Source organism: Stegostoma tigrinum, chromosome 26 (genome assembly GCF_030684315.1).
Source record: "Stegostoma tigrinum isolate sSteTig4 chromosome 26, sSteTig4.hap1, whole genome shotgun sequence".
In the NCBI taxonomy this organism is placed as follows: domain Eukaryota; kingdom Metazoa; phylum Chordata; class Chondrichthyes; order Orectolobiformes; family Stegostomatidae; genus Stegostoma; species Stegostoma tigrinum.
In genome coordinates this window covers 21244032-21265133 of record NC_081379.1, presented here as the reverse complement: position 1 = coordinate 21265133, position 21102 = coordinate 21244032, and the positions used below count along the sequence as shown (strand labels likewise).

The window sequence follows — 21102 nt, the reverse complement described above, 5'->3', positions numbered from 1 at the left end:
GGAGTCGAGAAATCTGCGGGCATTTTGCATTGAAAAGCTTTAATCGGAATTTGTGAATTAGCTTCTAATTGCTCAGTAAAGTAGTGCCACAGACACATCTGTGTTTTAAACATCTTTAGTCCAAATACATGTAAACCATTTTCATCTTTATACAATATTACAAGGAATGCAATAAAAATGTAATAATCGTTGGTCTATAAATACATGTCAAATGAACTATAGTGTATGGGAAAGGTAATGAACATTATATTGATTTCAGATTTCCTGGATATAAAAGGAATCTGGCAAGTAAATGTCTGTATTCCTAAAATTAAAAGATTTGCTTTTCCACTTTCCTTTCAAATTGATGGATGCTTCAAATCCTGGGCAGTTTAAAATTGGCTCAGTGGCAGGACACACAGGGTGCTGATTGAAGGTTGTTCTTACAACTGAATGTCTCGTCCAGTGACATACCACAGGTTAGTTTGCATTAATGATTTAGTCATGGATGTTGGTGATTTAATCAGTTTGTAGGTAACAAAAAAAAACAAGTGTTGTAAACAGTGAGGACAAAAACTTTAGACTGTGGGAAGATATGGTTGGTTTCCTCAAATGGCTAAAAGTTAGAAACTGGGTTTAATGCCAAAAAGCATGTCACATGTATTTTGGGAAGAACAGCAAGGTAAAGGAGTACATGATGAAGTAGGCCTGTGCATGTTCATAGGTCCTTGAAGGCAACAATACAGATGGATAGGATAGTTAAGGCGGCATATGGGATTCTTGCCTTTATTGAGTGAGGTAGTGAATACAAGAACAAGGAGGTTTTGATGGAGCTGTGTCAGATGCAGGTTAGACCATAGCTGGAATTGTATCTCTGGAATCATAGAAATGTATAGCACGGAAACAAATGTATCAGTCTAACTTGTCCACGCCAACCAGATATCCTAAATTAATCTAGTCCCATTTGTCAGCATTTTGCCCATATCCCTCTAAATCCTTCCTATTCTTATATCCATCCAGATGTCTTTTAAATGTCATAATTGTACCAGCCTCCACCATTTCCACCGACAACTCATTCATTTTGCTTGGAGCAGAGAAGGCTGATGCAGGACCTGGTTGAAGTATACAAATTATGGAGGGCACAGGTGGGGTCAATAGGAATATATTTTCCCCCTTAATACAAGAAACACAAATTTAGGGTAAGGGCAGGAGCTTTAAAAGAGATCTAAGCAGAAGATTTTGTCACGCAGAGGGAAATTGAGTATTTGGAACTCTGGCTGAAAGGCGGTGGCCAACATTTAAGATGTGTTTAGATGTACACTTGAAGTGTCACAGCATACAAGGCTACGGACCAAGTGCTGAGAATTAGGACGAAAGTAGACAGGTGCCTGACGAACCTACATCGATACAATGAGCCAAAGGGCGTCCTACTATGCTGTAAAACTCTATGACTGTATTTCCACATATAAATGATAACCGAAGCAAACTTTACCATTTTTAACATCTAAACTAGGATGCAACTCACATTAAGTGTTACAGCGTAGACGGAGACCATTCGATCCATTTTGCCTGCACCAACTCATCAAACAGGCATCATTTTCTTAGTACCAGTCACCTATTTTTACTCCTCTCATACTCTTGCACGTTATTTTTACCCAAGTATTCGTCCAAAACACTACAGGCAGAATTTCTGGCCCAATCCGGTCGTCAAGTCAGAGGCTCGGTGTGTTTTGGACAGTTTGCTATGGAGTTATCTCGGATTAGGATTTAGTCCCACCATCCAGTAAATTTGCTAATTTGGTGGTGGATGAGGATGAGGCACTTACCTTGGCGGTGAGAGAGCACCGAGCTGGCTGTCAGGGTAAAAGCCTCCTCGGGCCCGGTCAGCCACAACAAGAGAACAAGGGCGAGGAAGGCGGCGCTGGCGCTCGGCACCCGGGCCCTGACTCGGGCCACCCCGAGGCCGGCCCGCACCCAGTCGCCGCAGCGTCCCATCCCAACCCCCGGCGGGTCGGAGAAGAAAATGTCTTGATTATTGTCGCCGCGACATCATGATGATGATAATAATAATATCGGGGTGGGTGTGGAGTTCCTCCGAAGACCTTCTTACTCGGTGCCCGATCACCGGCCTCCCTCTTCGTTGGCTCTTTACCGGGGTGGAGACACCCACCACACCCCTGAGATACACCCCACAACAGGACCGAGCATCGCTGACTGGCGTCGAGCAGAGAGGGAGGGAGACTTGAAGGAGTGAAGGGCGGTGTTGTCTTTACTACAGCCACGTTATGGCGGATCTGATTATATTAAAACAAAACCTCCGTGCAAGGTTACGGATTGTATGACAGTGGAGACGGTGCGTTTTATTTCAGCCCGCTTTCAAACCCGTGAGGAAAGACATAATGTCCGCGCGCCCAACGCAATGGAGGAGAGAATCGAAAGAAAAGAGAAGCGGGGATACGAGGTACGCATAGTGATGGTGGCTGAAGCGAAATGGCCGCGTTTCCATCGCGACCGGCCCGGAACCATCAACAAGGCGCTACATTCCCTCCATTGTTCTACCCGAACGGTTTACCGCGTTACGCTGGACGCATCAGTGCGCCGCCTTGTCTTTAAATAGCGCGACGTGGAGGCAGACATTTAAACATAAAGCCTCGGCCGCGAATCGGCGGATAGAGGCCAGCCCCGTTCTTTCGTAATCATCGTTTTTTTTTAAATTTCGTTTTGACAATCCTATGTAAAGCAGAGGGGAAGGGGTCGTCGGCGGTGTCCACCTGTAATATCTGCGTAACAATTTGAGAACTCGGGCGGGATCGTGGCGATTGGAGTCGAGGCCCTTTTTTTTGAATTAAAACATTTCCGGCGCGAGTTGCGCAAGGCGCCAAATTAAGTGGTTGAGTCCGGCGGGGCTCCGCGCAGGCGTGTTTCGCAGGCAGTCAGAGGTCGGTGAAGATGGCGTCGACGGGTAAGAGGGAGTCTCTAACTGTTGGCATCGGATTTAAAGGCGCTCGGGTCGTATGCCCGGTTACCCCACCCACCCCCGGACGATAACGGTTCTTTTCTGCTTTCGACCTCACCACCGGTGTTATTTTATTTTCTGAAAAGGGTTGTTGGTCGCCGGCGATTACATCGAGTTTTTTTTCTTTCTTCTCCCCACACCCCCCCCCCCCCCCCCCACTTAAGATACCATCTAGGAGGCGTTTTTTTTAGAAAAGATTGGAAGAGGGTTTAGGCCTCAGTCCCCGATATCGCGTGTCGGGTGATTTTTTTTTGTTGGTGGTGGGGGGGGGGAGTGGTGAGGGAGGGTGAAGAAAAGGGAGGCTGGTGGATTGGCCGGCCTTGTAGCCGTTGGGGCCTCGGGATGTGTGTGTGTGTGAGAGCGAGAGCGCACCTCCCCCGCAGGAACGTAGCTGCGCCACAAAGCTGCGGGGGTCAACGTGTGAAAGCCGACGACGAAGCCGGGCCCGCTCCGCTAGTGTTGACCGGCTGCCACTGCCGCCACGCTCCCTCGCCCTTGGGAGACTCCGAGGCGGAGTTTTCACCGACGGGGCGGAAGTGTGTCCCTTTCCTGGCGATCCGTTAGCGTCGAGGCCTAGTCGGGGTGGGGAAAGGAGAAGAGGGCGAGGGTCAGCCAGTACAACGTTTCGTAACAAATACTTTGCGTAGAGATTCATCTCCCCAGTCCTCTATACGTATTTTCGAATCTGGTGTGATTAAATTGATTTTTTTTTAAAAACTGCACCATTTGGGATTTTGCAACTTTTGAAAAGTCGGTTCGATTTTTTTTCCACCCCACCAAAATCGCGCAACACTTGCTACGAACCGATCGGCTCTTTATATCGGCGTGGCTCATTTTACATTTTTAAAGAATGTTTTTAACTGTTGGCACTGTGCCAAAATGGAGTCGCGCATAGGATCTGAAATTTCTTTTTGTTTGACGGTACTGTGGGGACCGCGTGTGACTTAGTTCAAATTGATTCTGTAACTTTTGGATGCAGCAAGGTTTAATTTTTGGGTTCATATACGTTACCCTCTGGTAGCGTACCAAAGGTTAATCGTGAACTCTCTAATGTCCTAATGATTTTAGTGGGAACTCAACATTTGCATGTTTCCGGTTAAAGAACATGGGGTGACTTTCGTCGTCCTCTTCAATATCTTTTACTGGTATTGAAAATCGCTGGCCATTGTGTGACTTTTTCTTTTTTTTAATAAATTTGAAGTCTTGACTGTGGTATATTTTTACATTCATATCCGGGATTTGGTATTAAAAAAAGTCAAGTTTGTACGTTCACTGCTGAATAAAGCCTACATAAAACAATTCAAACGTTTAGCCCAGTAATGCTCCTAAAATTACTTACACCTCGCATCCTAAAAATTGAGCCTTTTGATTCTTTGTGTCGTTTGTTGAGACCTGCTAATTTAAACTTTTAAGGGTCAGTCTCCTGTCATCTGTGGCATTGACCATGGGTGTCTAGTGTTCATCAATAAACTGGGAAGGGCTGCAGTGGAGAACGAGGAAGCCTTTATTATCGATAGTTATTCTACTTGGGACTTGGGTACAGAATTGAGGGTTCTTATGGGAAAGGAAAAATAGACTTTAAGCTGTTACTGAAATTGGTTATTAGTTTAAACTGACCTTTAAACTATTTTGGTTGTAATCATTCAATGAATGCAGGATTGACCGAATTAGAGCTTTACTGGACCTGTGGATGGCAGCTTCTCATCCTAGAAGTCAAAATTAGAAAAACCTCAGTAAAAGCTACATATGTTGTGTCCACAGTTAACCAGGTTTCTGGAGTGGGCCCAAAACTAAATGAGATGTATAACTGTGGTTGGTTGGAGGCATAAATTTTCTTTGAAAAGCTGTCTATACTAATATTTCAACAGGTGAAAGTTGAGGAAGGGGAAAGGATTCTATAGGCTTCATAAGACATGGGAGTGGAAGTAAAGCGATTCGGCCCATCGAGTCCATTCTGCCATTTAATCATGTCTGGGCGTTTCAACTCCACTTCCCTGCACTCACCCTGTAGCCCTTAATTCCTTTGTGAGATCAAGAATTTATCGATCTCTGCCTTGAAGACATTTAACGTCCCGGCCTCCAGTGCACTCGGTGGCAGTGAATTCCACATGCCCACCACTTTCTGGCTGAAGAAATGTCTCCTCATTGCTGTTTTAAATCTACCCCCTCTAATTCTAAGGCTGTGCCCACAGGTGCTCGTCTCCCCGCCTAACGGAAACAACTTCCCAGCATCCATCCTTTCTAAGCCATACATTATCTTGAGTTTCTATTAGATCTCCCCTCAACCTTCTAAACTCTAATGAATACAATCCCAGGATCCTCAGCCATTCATTGTATGTTAAACCTACCTAATAATTAATAGTTGCATCTCATTTCAAATATATTCATTGGTAAAGGAGTAAGGAGAGGATTTTGATACATGTAAGTTTCTATGCTTACGAGCTTTTGTGTGTCTTGGATGTAGGAGGAATTGCTAACAAGTACAAATGCAGCAATACAGTTTTGGAAGTTGATTTGGGGCTTAAATTCTTAATCAAAGCAATGTTGCAATATACATATACAATGGGTTTTTATGCTGACTTTTTTCTCTTGTAACATTCAAATGCATACAAATGTGCACACCATGGATTTGATGTGAAAATGATGTACAAAGGCTTCCCATACTCTGCAAATGTATAATTGAGCAATTCTGGTGAATGAAAATTGACGAGTAGTTTACAGCTTTTGGCTTGAAATTTCAAACTTAGCAAATGTAGGTCACTTAAAATGGCTAAGGGAATCAGACAAGCAATGTTTGGGATAAACAACTGAATAACAACATAACTTGGGGCGGCATGGTGGCTCAGTGAGGTACTGGTGCCTCACAGCACCAGGGAACCAGGTTCAGTCCCTCCCTCAGGTGACTGTCCGTGTGGAGTTTGCCCGTTTTGCCCGTTCTCCCCATGTCTGTGTGGGTTTTCTCCCACAGTCCAGAGATATGCAGGCTAGGTGGATTGGCCATACTAAATTGACTGTAGTGACCAGGGATGTATAGATTAGGTGGGTTACAGTGGGATAGGTCTGGGTGGAATGCTGTGAGGTTCGGTGTGGACTTGTTGGGCTAGAGGACCTGTTTCCACGCTAAGGATGCTGTGATCTATACATCTGTAGCTTTGATTTGGAGACCAATATGATGGAAAACAAAGCTAAGGAAACCAGAATTTGAGAGATCTGTATTGTCATATTGGCCTTTTAAGCTTAACCTCTTGACATGGTTATTCACAATTATAACTGTTCCATGATATCATCTCTGGCCCCAATGCAGCTTTGTCTTGTGTGTTGGCAGCTGTATTCAGTCATTCTGACACGATTTTTGTTGAGATTGTTGACTGAATCAAAGTATACCAAAACCCATATAGATGGTCTTACTTCAAAAGTTTTTTGAGGTGTTTTGGTTTCCTTACCCAAATAGTTTCTTCCTTGAAGGGTGAGAAAAAAATATTGCTAAGAATTACAATTGTTCCTGTTCTGTTTCATTGTCTAGAAATGCAGTAAGGGATCCCAACCATGTCAAGATAATTAATGGTATTTTGGTGAATTTTTTTTAGTGAACTGCAAGTAATATTTCATATGGATGTGGTGCAAACATATATTTTACTAGATTTTTATCACTTCTATTTTGTAAAATAAGAAACCTACTTTAAGCAACTTAATATATTTAGTTGAGGAAAAAAATCCTTTCTTTTTATAGATTATAGTACCTACACTCAAGCTGCAGCTCAACAAGGGTAAGTGTGATTATAATCAACATTTGTACAATGTGGATATACATTTCTACTAAGTAAATTTTGAGGGAATTGTTATTTCAGACACTTGCAACCTGCATAATTTACTGTGCCAATATATTTTCCCATTAACAGAAAGTTCATTACTCATTTCCACAAATGAATGTAAACCAGAACACTTGTGAAATTGCTCAGGATGCTCCTCATGTTACTGTGGTGCAGAAAAGTCATTCAGTGATATCTTTGTGTCCTGGTTGAAATTTTCATAAACTGATTTCCATCATGCCATCAGTAGACAGCCACGTTGTCAGCTGTCTGAAGCAGGCCACAGTAAGTGTCGGTACACATACTGACTTCACAGTGCTGCTAGGACTTTGGCTGGACCTGTTTTCCCCAACTGGTTGAAGCTCCTTGCCTATATTCCAGACTACTATGTAGACCTCTGCCAGGCTTCACTACTAATTCTGAAATTAACTGTCAGTCCGGCTGTGCTCGATGTGAGTTCAGGATTGTACAAAACTTTTGGCACCACCGTTTTTGAGACTGACTGTTGCTATCAGTCCCTTCAAAATGATGTTTGGTATCTCTTGTGAATACGCCCACTTTGCGCCATCTAGAGGTGGTGCTTGCAGTCTTTCATAAAAGCCTGCTTCTTGTGGATGGGAGTGCTTTGGAGAAGAGGTATCGTGCTGTCTGCCCTGACAGTACATGCAGGGATGCAAAACTTTCTTGGAGTTCAGTTGCTGGCAGTGATTGAAACAGTTTAGTGCCACTTAAGGTTTTTGCTTCATGAGTGTTTGGAGAGGCTTCATAGATAATAGAATGTATAGTTTAACACTTTTGAAAAGTACCTTTCCATACTGTGCTTTCTGTACCCGAAAGCTGCCAACTTTCTTCAAAACTGTGTAGAAAATACAAGATATAGCCTTTCAGATGATTTTACTGCATGTAAATACCAATTTAAATAAATGGTATTTGGCTGGTGAAGGAAAAACAACATTTGGAAAATGAACCTGGAATGAGTGATATTTTTCAAATGGAAAACCGACATTTATCCCTCTCCCTCCCGGCCCTTTTTTTAAACAGTTCTGTTTGGGTTTGAGTCTGAAAGTCATTCCTGGTTTCCAATGTTTCTCCTAATTGACAGCTGCTTCAGGGTTAAGCTGAGTGCAGTGATGACTGTAGGAAAAAAAAATTGCCCCAGATAAAGCCTTATCTGATCCTTCATTACCATAACAGATACGTTTCCTAGCAGATGTTGCACTTTCTGTCATTGAATTCTTGCCTTCCATTTTCTAGCCATTGGTTGCAAAAAATCAATTTTTGATACCAACTACCTTTCAAAAAATTTGCATTTAGGGCCATATGGTCCATACAGCTTTGTATGTAGGAGACCAGCAGTGACATTTCATCAGAAATTAAGATCCTGGAAATGCATTGAGTAGACATGCTGCATGTGTGCCTTTGCTCCAAGATCCAATTGCTTTAGTATTCAATAATTGAATCCTTTTATTAGAATGGGTTGGGTGTTTCTTTGACCTGAGAGCTTGTTAGGGGAATTTGAGTGGATATGGCACCACTGAGTAGTTGTGTTTTAAACCAAATGAAAGCCTTTGGCTGTTGAAAACTGATTTTATTTAGCAAATGAATTGCAGGTGCTGTAAATTGTAAATATGTTAAGGTTTTGAGTTGTGACCCTTCCTCAGTAGGGTCTGAGGAAGGGTCACTTGACCCAAAAAATTAACTCTTGATTTCTCTGCACAGATGCTGCCAGGCCTTTTGAGCTGTTCCAGCTATTTGTTTTTGTTACTGATTTTATTTAACTTGGTCGTGAATTAAATATACTTGGATCAGGGTACAAATCAGCTGAGATCTCAATAACTGGTAGGCATTGCAGGCTAGATAGCCAATTCTGGTCATTGCCTCCTTATCCTTGTGTGTTGAATTCCAAGGGCAATTCTAAATAAAATCAGGATTTGTGATTATTTGTATCATGTTAAACGTTTGTGCGGATTTCCACTCTCCCTTTTTTTATAAAACAGGTATGGAAGCTATGCAGCACAGCCTGCTCAAGCGTATGGACAGACGACCCAAGTAAGGCTTCTAAAAAAAGCTACTTTTCAATTTTATGAATGTAGTCGCAGGAAATTGATTACTTGTGCCAAGTTCAGTGTCTACTGTTGGCCTAACTTGAAGTTGTTTCTTTAAATGCTTGCGACTAGGCATACGCGCAGCCGAGTTATGGAACCTATACCCAACCCGCTGATACAACATACACTCAAGCGCAAACAACTGCAGCTTATGGACAGACAGCATATGCTACTGCATATGGGCAGCCTCAAACTGGTAATTGTTTAGTCTGTTTATTACACAGTCTTGATTGTTCATGAACTTTTTTTACTTTTGCCTGTGCTTCCTTAGATTGAAGGGATATTTATTATATTCTGAACCTTGTTTTTTTTCCACTGCTATCTGTTGTGCTTTCTTGGGTAGAAGGGACAAGTGCAGGTTAGAGTGACTGGTCATTGTTGCATGATTTGTGCTATGTTTTGTCACATCATTGCTTTACATAAAACAATTGTAACCTTATTGTAAACTCTCATTTTTGGCATGCATGTTCAGTGTTGTTGACTTTAATGTTGCACAATGTTACAAGAGGAAATAAATTGCACAACACTAGTGGTTTATGATTCACGTAGAATTGCTCTGATCAGCAGTAAGGCTTTCAGTCGCTGTCCTACAGTTCTCTATTTGAACATTTTCAAACTTGAAAATTCATGATCTGTAATTAGCCCACTGGGCTTCTCCTACATAAAACAGGCCAACTGGGCCTGGCATGCTGTCCAATTTACCATTTGACTTTTGGTTACTGTTTCTGCTCAGGTTATGGTTACTTTGCTGCATTGCAACATTGTTTAATTGGTTATTAAAGTAATGCACCCTCCAATATTGAATATGCAGAATATTCACTGGTCATTAGATGGATAAAATGCCCCAGTCAGAGAGGGTTATACATTATTTCATCATTTGAACAGTTCTAATTCGCCTCAGTTGGCTTTTAAGGAAGGTCAGGTAGAGTAGAAGATGGATGGGTGTCAGGGGTGAAACTTTTTTAAACACTGTACCCATTTCTTCTATATTGCTTTCTTCCACTTCTCTGAATAAATTTAAGTCTCCTCTTCAGTTAGAATTTATGACTGAAAATTTTATCTCTGAAAATTTGTGTTGGTTATGCAAATGGCATTTTTGTTTAGCATAAATCTGCCTTAGCTTATTCAGTATTCTTGGGGATAGACCTGAATTGACTAACTTTTTTGTTTCCAGTTTCTCCCCCCTCTGTAATAATCTGAAGTATGCATGTGATGTTGGGAAGTGCTTCCCTTCCCAGTCCATACTGTCAATCAAATGTGATGTATTGGATAAGAAAAAATTGGGGAGTGATCCTGAAATGCTGCCAGCAATTGGGGAAACAACAGCTTTGGAAGGTCCCATTTCAAGCTTAAAATTCAGCACCCCACTGAACTACGTGTTCCTGACCCAGGTCACGTGCATGCCCTTTTGCTGCTCTGCTTTCATTATCCTTTTAAGATCACTTTTCCTCAGTGCTTTCAGAAATGTTTTGTAATTGCTCCTTGATTTGAATTATGTTCTTGGAACGTTTTACTATATTGCAGGCACAATATAAATGCAAACATTTCTATTTTTAGATTAGAGGGAAAAGGTTTCGCCGCATATTGACTGGTATAGCAATGAGAAATGAGTACTGTATATACTCATATCGGCTTTATTTCACACCGTTGTAAAATAAATAGTATTGACCTGCCCAAAATGAAGTGATATGAGATTTTGTTCATTAGACTTGTGCATATTCTTTAAAACTTCAGGGACGAAAAATGTTTCACTGTTTATTCTTTTGAATAGGTTATAGTGCGCCAATTGCACCCCAGGCTTATAGCCAACCTGTGCAGGCCTACAGCACAACTGGATATGAGAGTGCAGCCACTCCTCAAGCTACGTATGGGCAACAACCAACCTATGGTCAGCAGCCTACTTACGCTGCATATGGGCAGCACACAGCTACAACTGTTGCACCTACCAGGTATGTATCTTCCTTTACACTAATGGAAAAGGGTGGGAAATGGTTAAAAAATATCAGGAAAAGATGCAATATAACTCGTGGCTATAATTGGAGCTGCAACAACTTAAACTGTATTTCTATGCCTATACCTAGTACATAATTGCAGTTCAGTCTATGTCTGCTGGCCAAAACAAGTATTCCAGTTTAATCCTAGGCACTGTTTTTCTTTTTGTTTATAAACCTATAGATTGTAAGCCCTTCAAAGTGTGCATCAAACAAGTTGTAAATATAATGAGGTTTCTAACGTCCTTTCAGATCAAGTCATTTTGGAAATCAAGTTTTTTTTTTTACTCTGCTCCCAGTGAATTCTTTGCCCTAATCTATGCCCCTTGGTACTGACGTATCCACTAAGGGAAGTAAGTCCCCTCCTATCCACTTGCAACCCCTTTTCAAATTTGCGCATTTGAATTAAATCACCCTTCAGCCTCATCTGTTTTTTTTCTCAAAAGCAAATGATTCTGGTCTATCCAACCTTTCCTTGTTGGTTTTCAAAACAAATATATATTTCCATCCTGGTGATATGCTCAATTCTGAGTCCTTCCACTCCTGCAGTGGCCTAGCTGTGTGTTCACTGTCAATCTTGATCTGCCTTCAGGAGTCTGTAAATGCTGAAGATCCTGTTCTGTCACACATCTTGTTGTTTTTTTTTTCTCTTAATTCATTCATGAAGGTATTGGATAGGCCAGCGTTTATTATTCTAGGGCAGGTGATGGTGAGCTGCTGCCTTGACCACTACAGTCCTTGAGCTGCAGGGAAAATCAGCTCCTGGAAGGGACCTGCAGGATTTTGATGCAGTGATAGTAAAGGAATGGTCAAGTAGTTCCATTTCAGAGTGATATGGTTCTTGGAAGGGGACTTGCAGGTGCTGTCAAAGGTCCTTTGCTAAGTGTGTCTTATGATACGCACTGATACTATTGTGCTGTATTTGTCTGGTCACTAGTAACATCGGGAATGTTGATACTGAACGATTCTGCAATTATAATACAACTGAATGTCCGGGGGCATGGTTGGATTCTCTTTGTTCATTGCCTGGTGTATTTGGCACGAATGTTACTTGCCTTTTAGCCCAAGCCTAGGTGTTGTCCAGTAATTTAACTGGAAAGTTGCAAATGGTTTTGAACATTTGTCCAGTGACTGCGTAACCATCCACATACCTTCTGCAGGGAGTGTCATTTGAAGGAGCTAGACATAGTTGAGTTTAGAACAGTACCTGGAGAAACTCCCTGCATAATGGTCCTGGATCTGAAGACTGACCCCCAGTCGTAACCATCTATTGTGCTAGGTATGACACTACCCAGCTGAGAGTTTTTCTCCTGATTTCCATAGACTCCAGGTTTTCTTGGACTTCTGGATGCATACTTGATCACCTGTTGCCTTGAGGTTGAGGATAATCATCCCTACTCCCTCGAGTTCAGTGCTTCCTGGTTTGAACTGAGGCTGCACTGAGGTCAGAAGCTGAGTGGCCCTTACCAAACCTAAACTGAGCATCATTAAGCAGATTATGTCTTTGCAAGTGCTACATGTTGATGACTCTGCATCATTTTACTGATCAAAAGTAGATTAGGGTTAGATTTGCCCTGTTTGTGTGGGCAAAACTGCGAGAATTTATCCAGTTTGTTAGCTAAGTATCAGTAAATCTTGGTCAGGGGAGCAGCTAATACTAGAGCAAAAATCTTCCTACTTTTGTCTGAATGTCACGACTTGTAGCCCCTTGCAGTGTCCACAGCCTTAACTTGATTTATTCCAGGATGATATCAAGAAATCAGAACACTTGAACCTGTAATGATGGGACTCTCTCGGAGGCCAAGAAGGATTGTATATTTTGTACTGTGACCAAAGAATTTGTGTAAATACTGCAGTTTGTCTCTTGAACAAGTGTTTACTGTGCTCCCCGTTGTTCAGATTCAGGTCATCATCATCATGAACCCACTGCTGCTTGCTGTGTTGTTTTAATTGTCTACCGCCATCCACACTTGGCTAGTTTGCTAAACCTATTTGATCTGTTTATGATGAGATTGCTTGGTGTCTTCTTTGTGATGCTCCTGCTGTCTAGCACGCAAGTAGTTCTACCTTGTCACTTCTCAGGGTTGTTATCTAATTTTTAGGGTATACATGGTGCTGCTCCTAGAATACCCTCTACCAATTCAACAGACAAAGGGTGATCTCTGGTTTGATGTGAAACAAGGATATTCCAGACCCTGAAGTTATTATTGGTTGTTGTGGAATATAATTCCAATGGAATTGGCTATGGTTGTCTCGTTGCTTACACGTGTTTGAAGTCTCATGTGCAGTGGTAGTGCCACAATGGTGTAGGGTCTCCTCTGTGGAAGGTGGATTTTTTGTCTTCAGTAAATCATCCTGATAATGTGATTTGACAGATTACAACAGGTGGATTGTTGAGGATGCAGTAAAGTCAGTTTTCTTCCCTGACTGCTGCTGGTGAAATCTAGCAGCATCTTATTACTTTTTGTTAAGAATTCTGCATCTTGGTCAATAGTGATGCTACTGTGACACTTGGTGATGGACATCGCAGTCTTCCACCCAGAATACGGCTGGGTGGATCGGCCATGCTAAATTGTCCGTAGTGTTCAGGGATGTGTGGGTTATAGTGGGATAGGTCTGGGTGGGATGCGCCAAGGGGCGGTGTGGACTTGTTGGGCCGAAGGGCTTGTTTCCACACTGTAGGGAGTCTAATCTTACAAAAAATACTTCGAGTTCTGTTTGTCACCCAGTGCGTTTCTAAGTGTTCTTCAGCATGAAAATATATTGATTCATCACATCATGCAGTTTGCAGACAGTAGGTAATCAGGAGGCTTACTTGCACATGTTGAACCTTATGCCACAAATCTTTTCTGACTGAACCCAATGTTGAGGGTTAGCAGGACAGTTCCCTTCCTGACTGAATACCAGTTTGTCACCACCAATAGTGGGTTTTGCTGGTGGGACAGGCTACACCTAAAGGTGATGTCGAGGGTAGTTTTCAGCTGTCGTCCAGTGAGTGACTGTCAAGCTGTAGCTCTGGGACAGCTCTTCCAGTCTTGGCCCTAGCTGTCAATTGGTAAGGAGGAGTTTGCAGAACAAACAGGGTTGGCTTCACCATTGTTTCTGGTAACTGAAATACTGGAGGGTGATCTGCCTGATTTTGTTCCTTTCTTGAAATATCCCAATAATTTTATACAACTGGAGTTTGCATGGACATTTGAGGACTGTTAAAAGCCAACCACATTACAATGGATCTGGAGTCACGTAAGGCACAACCAGGTCAAGATTTCAACCCATGAAGGGCATTCATGAGCCTGATGGGCATCAACATCATTGGCTACAGGGTTACGGTTTTGACATTCCTTTTCGGAAAGGGGATGTTTATTGGTCCTAGTCCAGTTAAGGTCTGAATGGGTCAGCTTCCGGAGCCTAGTTCTGGGAGTCTTGCCTGCTGAAGCAATCTGCAGCATTTACCTGTGCCACCTATGTATGCATTACTGGCTTATGGCACCAGAAGCAATTGGAATTTTGGTGCTTTCCTACTTACCTAAAGTGTGCTTGCATTACCTGGTCTCACTTTCCCCCTCATGAATGATGCTAAAACGTACCACTGTTTCTAGTATTCATCAGTTCTCCTTCAATATTTAACAGCTGCTTGGAGGTCTTGACTCGGGCAACAAGGAGATATCAGATTATCTGAGTAGCCACAAACACATTTGATCCTTTTGGTATTGAATTCACTTATAGAATTCTGGTAGCTAGGTGTGGCAAGGATGAAATTAAACCCAATCTTCATTTCAAACATTTTAAGCCATTATTTACAAATTGTGTATTTAAACATAGTACTCCTGTAATCAGCAAGTAGACTTTCAGCCTCTTTGATTAGCAAAGTGAGTCTAATTAATGCCTCCCTACCTGAATGCAATTAATCTTTGACTATATTTATATAAAAATGCCTATGATGTACTTTCCTGACCACCTTTTGTTCCAGCTGTCCTCCCCGTAGTCAATTGTTGTGGATGTCCTTGGGTGTGATATTAACATATCTTGCATTTAGTTTTTCATTGTAATTGCTAGTTTAATAACTAAGTTTTGAGTTAAGGCTTAGCAAAGATTTGTAGTTTGGGTTGTGGTTGCAATAATTGACTTGCTCACTGAGCTGGCTTTTTTTTTCATTCAACTATTTATCATCAAGCTAAACAACATCATCACCGAGGCCTCCGATGGAGCGATGTTATTCTACTCCACTCAGAATTATACTATCTGGTCCATTATGGTGAGTAGTGTCATTTCTGGGGGTTTTGTTCTGTATAAGTTTGTATCTGGGGTCCAAACCTGTTTGTTGATAGCTTTATCGGCTGAGAACCATGCCTCTAGGAATTCCCATGCGTGGCTGTGTCTGTGTTTGGCCTGCGTTACTATGGTTGTGTTGTCCCAGTTAAACCAACGGCCTTAATTGTCCAAATAGATGAACATCAGCTAGCAACAAAGCAGCACTACCAACTTTCCTTAATATCAGTACACCCAGACAATGAACACCATCGATTTAACTAGGACAACGTAACCATAGTAGCCCAAGCCAAACATAGACATGCACAGGAATTCCTGGGGAAATGGTTCTCTACTCATAAAGCAATCAACAAACATAGAATTGTGTCCCATATACAACCCATACAGAACAAAACCAGAATTGACACTACTCACCATAACGGACTGGACAGTATAAATTCCAAGCAGAGAAGAACAACATTGCTATGTCGGAGGCCTCACAGATAATGTCACCTAGCATGGTGACAAAACGTCTGAATGAAAACAAGCCATCTCAGCCAGCAAGTCCACAACTTTAGCGAGGTTTGATATTGTACCTGTGGTTTGTTTTTAAAGTCTAAGTGTGCACGCCATGACTGTAGTTTTGAGTGCTGGAACTTGTCATCTGAAAATCTACAGCATAGAATTTGTCTTTGTGGCTTAAAACATGCAACCCTCCTTTCAAAAATAATTTCTCTTGTTTTTAATTCATGGGAGCACAAAATTGGCAAACACCTGCATCTTTAGAGCTTCACCAAATGACTGATCTATATTAATATGATCTTGTTGCTGGAGTTCTATTCACCTCCTTTTGCTGCACGCACTCCCTTTCTTACCCCCCCCCCAAAAAAAAACAAACTCAGTTCTCCCTGAAGAAACCCACTCTACAGGGGTATACAAGTATTGGAAATTTGAAAAAGTAAGTTCAAACCGAATGTATGTTTCATGAAGAATCAGTTTTTTTTGACCAATCATTTTAACATCACCTAATGGAACAATGTTTTCAGACTAACTTACAAATGTATGTTGTGCATGAAATCTTACGCTTTATCTTTTTCTAAGTAGAGGAATCCTGTGTAAATGTCTTTTCAGAGCACAAGATACGACAAAACAAGATGACTACAGCCAACCAAGTACTGGATATGCCCAGTCCAGTTTGGGATACAGCCAAACAAATTATGGCTATCCCCAAATGAGTGTGCATGGTGGTTACCCTCTTCAACCTCCCAGTGCTCCTCCATCTTTTCCTCCTACAAGGTAAATTTTTTTGATTTGTCATATTTTAAGGGATTTTTTTTCCAGGTATTGCAAATTGACTCAGTCAGATTCTCTAGAAGGCTTTAACTTCTTTCAAGTTTCAGGGTTCCTTGGTTTATGCCACCTGTAAGCCTCTCCAATGAGGAGAGAGTGGTTCAGCTGGACTTGGGTTTTCACTAGTTTAGTGTTGTCTGTCTGTTGCCCCCAGTTGTCCTGTATTTTAACCTGGGCTACACAGGCATGGTGTGGGGAGGATGATTTCTTTGGTAGGGGCATCTACAACAGAGGATCACTATTGGGTTCCAGGGTAAGCTACTTAGATGAGGAAAAATTTCTTCACTTATTTGTGAACCTGTGGGACCAGAGCAGACCTGAACAGCTGAGTGGTCTACTTTGTACTGTTAGGTTACAGTAGCACAGATAGGAACAGAAACCTTTTTTCAATGGGGGCATGTTTTTGCAGGGAGTCAGCAAGCAGATTTGTACAGGAGAAGTTACTTCTCCAAAAGACTATGCTGTGAAGTATTCCAAGGCTGATGGCCTCATCTAATCCAAATGAGATCTGCTGTGTCGCTTGTTCGGTGACCTTGGGGAGCTAGGATACAAATTATTTTGACAACTTGTCAGTTGCACAGAGTACTGTACTTCTCTGCTCTGTTCTGATAAGTTGTATTTGTAGCACAAGGGATGTTACTTGACCCATTCACTTTGTACCAGTTCTTTATCGGACCTGTACTGATTAATTTTGTTTTCTCACTTTTACTCGTATCCTGCATATCATTGAAGCTTTCCATAGAATGTGATTCCACACTTGAGAAGCATTCCAGATTTAAGCAGTTCTGTAATGAAATCTCCTGTTCCCCTCCTGATAATTTATTTTAAATTTGAACTCCCAGATTTTGATCCTTTTACTAAGCATTTTTTTTAATGTAGTTACAGTAGCACCACTCAACCAACTAGTTACGATCAGAGTACCTACAGCCAACAGGCAAGTTATGGACAACAGGGGAGCAGCTATGCACCACCACCACCACCTACTGGAAGCTACACCCAGCAGCAACCACCTTCTGGATTTGGTCAGCAATCTAGCTATGGGCAGCAGACTGATTATAGCCAGCAAAGCCAGTACAGTAAGTGGAAGTGTTTTGTTTCTAGCAGTTTCATGGTGGTAATATTGCCACCTCCAGCTTCAGAGTTTTATAATGCTGTGTTAGGTTAGACCAGTTGTCTATTTTCAAGTCAGTAGGAAAGGAAGGAAGTACAAGAGAGGCTCAATCACTAAATTTAGAAGGGGTGCCTCCTGTTAGAAGAAATGGGTTAATCATGTTTTCTCACTTGTGGTTGAAATGCTTTTGGATGTTCTGGTTATTTTGTAATCAAGCTGTCTTCTGGTAGAATTTTTACTGTTATCATTTATATTTTTCAAAATAAAAGTATATTCCCAGTAAATATCTTGCAGTAAAGCAAGCAGGCATCAATTGCCTCCATGAGCTAATTACTCTTAAATGTTCTGTAGGTACTTATAGGCAGGAGCAACCATCCACTAATAGCATGAGTGGGTATGGACAAGACCAGAGTAGCTACGGAGCACCAACCAGTAGCTCTGACAACCGGAGCAGAAGTCGTGGGAGCTATGATCAAGGAAATAGAGGAAGTAGTTACAGTAGAGGTGGCCGGAGTGGACGAGGCGCAATGGGGTAAGATGACCTCTTCCTTTTAGAGAGGTATTAATACAAGAAATCACCCCAAAGTAACAGCTACCTATACTGGGCTGAAAGTGTTGAACTTTTCTGAAGTATTTGACAGTGTCCTTCAAGTAGAACTGGCAAAGTTCCAATTATTTTTCAGTCATTTTGAGAGCTAGATGCCCCAGTTCTAAAACTTATTTTTTAATTGAAACGCAAATATCTGTACATTTTAAAAAAACTGTAGCCCACTTTTTAAATTTTTATTCAAATATTTAAAAAGTAAAATGATTGCAGTTTTCAGCCCTGGTTCTAATTTTCCAAAGGCAATGTCCAATCTCTGTGGAATAATTTGCCAGTGTGCTTATTTTAAAATGCCATTCAAGTAGAACATAAATTGTTAAGACAGAATTAGATGTATTCTTAATTTTGTTTTGTGACTGCTTTTTAAATGCTTTCTAAAACCAGCAGATTAAGGGAATTTGCAGTCGGGAGCTGGGTAAATCTTCACATTTTATTTAATCAAAATGCCACAACAGCTAACTCCACATAATTCAGACATTGCCTTTCTGGGTGAAACCTTTTAATCCTGAAACGTTTGCTTTGAGTGTTTAAAGTTATTCCAGTTTTTTTAGAATATGATTACCTTCAGGTGGATGAAAACTTGGGTGATTTTATTACACATTGAAATTTGGTGTTTTTCAAACATAACTACCCTTAATCGAGTTCCTGTTTTGGAAGTTGGGAAAAGGCTTGGTTCCTTCCACCTGGGCATTTTACTTAATTTGAGGAATGTTAATTAATTTTTTTTAAAAATGACAAAATTGTGGGATACAAGTATTACAAGCTTGTTAAATTGGTTGTTTTGTTTGGAGCCTGGGTTTCATTTATAGTGTTTAAAATGCATTTACTTGCTGTGTGCCAGTATAGGCTTTGCGTTATGCATATGCCGTTATTATTTACTTCAAAATATATGCAGCAATTCCTAAAAGTTGGATGACTTGTGGCTAATTTTGTTTGTCTCGCTAGCAACCTCCCAATGTAGAAATAAGCTGGTTGCTGTGCTTCTGTACAGGAGGATATGATAAAGGTTTCACTTCAACATTTGGAAGTTTACTTTTAAGTTAATAGGGTTTCCATTTGCCAGGCAGTTAATATAGTTTGTTTTTAAATGTGTAGTGATGTGCTATGTAATGTAAATGAATCACTTTAGCCCTAAATCATCCTCTATGCTTTTGCCTAAGAAAATATGGGCAATGGAAACCCTATAGTCTTTGCATTTTTACAAAATCTCAGTTGTATTTGTATATTAATCAACAAGGGAGCTGAAAGCATTATCGGGATATTCCTTACAGTAATAGGCAGGGTCAGTGGAAAATAAGAGTTCTTTTTACAGGTTTTTTTCCTTAAAATTTGGACTTGCCAGTAAGGGGTTTGTACTAAAATTAACGTTTTGAAAATGTGCCTGAATTAGAGGCAATGCACTGAGCAACCACTTCATGGGCTTTTTTTTAAATTAAATGCCTAAAATGGTTGCCTATCAACTGAATTACTGTGACCAAACTTCTATCACCCTAAATATCATTCCTTGTCCAGGATTGGTTTTGGAATTGTCTAGATTTTACTCCCCTGGTGGTTTGAATGTGTGCCCTGTAAAACATGGTATTGAGCCATACAGTCTTAATCATTGGCTAATTTGGTATAAACCTATGCCAAAAATGTTGCAACTAGCCTTGATTTACTAGGGCTCAGGGAATATTGGCCAATACTCTTACTCCTGTTTAATTTCCCTTCTGGGATGGTGGCCTTTTAAGTATGAGAATTGGGTAATGCGTGAATAGTTTTCCAACAATACTGTCGAACTTCTAAAAATGACCACTTGGTTGCTGCATCAGAAAACTACTGGTACCATTGGAACATTATCCCGCAATACGCCTATCCTTCAGAAAGGGAAGTGACCAGAGGGCAAAGGCTGTGCATGTTTCTGCTTTTACTGACAGAATCAGTAAATGTGTTATTTCTTGGACACTGAAGTTCAGGTTCCACATAATGCACATCTATGGGTATGCATACTCTAATTCCACTGACCCTGGCAACTGGATGTTACTTATAATATAACATACTAGTGACCACTTAAGAGGTGTTCGAGTGACTCTTGGCATCCTTGTAGATGCAGTTTTGGCACTTGAGTGGATTGGGCAACAACTTCAAATCTGTTAGACTCGTGCTGCCACACACACTTGTATCCCAATTTTACTGCTAAAGTGACAATAACAAAATTAGGAATCCACAAAGTTGCCAATCCAGCACTATTTTTAAAAAATGAAGGTAAGTATTCTGTTTCTCCAGATGTACAAGAACAAATTTACTGCACTGCCTTAAATCTGAAATTTTCTGTAATCCCACATTTCTGCGTTACAATGACAACGCATAAATGGCTGTGTCTTGGTGGTATCCTTCCAAATAAGGGAAGTTTTTGGTATAGTATATTTCAGTAACCGCTGGTTCTATTAAAGACAAAATTCAAATGCTCATCTGATGGGCGTGTGGAAGACAGCTTAGTTTCCCACATTGGTAACATTTATTAATGACTAAATGCCCTGCAAGTATCTAAAGGATACCTATGAAATGTTGGTGACTGTATTGATATTTAAATGCAAATGTGACTTATTGGGCTATATTTAAAGGCCACTTGCGGGTAAATGTATACATGGTGAGTGGCTGATCTGCACACAACATTCTAACCCAAAACTCTAATCAGTGTTTGGTGTTGAGTTAACTGGTTTCAGATAGTGAAACAATGGGGCACTAATACTTCCCTCCATCTCCTTGGGCTAGGGAGGAGAATTGGCCGGAGATTCATGCTCTCCAAGATTTAGGAGCACAATGTCACTTGTGGAGCAGAACCAGCTATGCTGTGCTGCCCTTCTGTGGTTGTGCAGCTTGTCAGCTTTTGCTCTTTTAACTCACCAC

At 41.1% G+C, this 21102-nt stretch overlaps 2 protein-coding genes across 3 annotated transcripts in view; one reads left to right on the top strand and one right to left on the bottom strand.

The window, feature by feature from the left end:
- The window catches only part of rhbdd3 (rhomboid domain containing 3), a 29210-nt gene extending 26360 nt beyond the window's left edge, over nt 1-2850 (bottom strand). The window contains exon 1 of the mRNA XM_048556576.2: nt 1806-2850. Coding sequence (XP_048412533.1) covers nt 1806-1974 — 169 coding nt within the window. The 5' untranslated portion in view covers nt 1975-2850. The remainder of the gene's footprint in view (nt 1-1805) is intronic.
- The window catches only part of LOC125464273 (RNA-binding protein EWS-like), a 33129-nt gene continuing 14624 nt past the window's right edge, over nt 2598-21102 (top strand). The window contains exons 1-9 of one of the 2 annotated variants that reach the window (XM_048556568.2): nt 2598-2941; nt 6726-6762; nt 8802-8853; nt 8982-9105; nt 9253-9267; nt 10681-10858; nt 16280-16444; nt 17378-17574; nt 17961-18141. In XM_048556568.2, coding sequence (XP_048412525.1) covers nt 2929-2941; nt 6726-6762; nt 8802-8853; nt 8982-9105; nt 9253-9267; nt 10681-10858; nt 16280-16444; nt 17378-17574; nt 17961-18141 — 962 coding nt within the window. In that variant the 5' untranslated portion in view covers nt 2598-2928. The remainder of the gene's footprint in view (nt 2942-6725; nt 6763-8801; nt 8854-8981; nt 9106-9252; nt 9268-10680; nt 10859-16279; nt 16445-17377; nt 17575-17960; nt 18142-21102) is intronic. The other variant, XM_048556571.2, reaches the window with a different exon arrangement.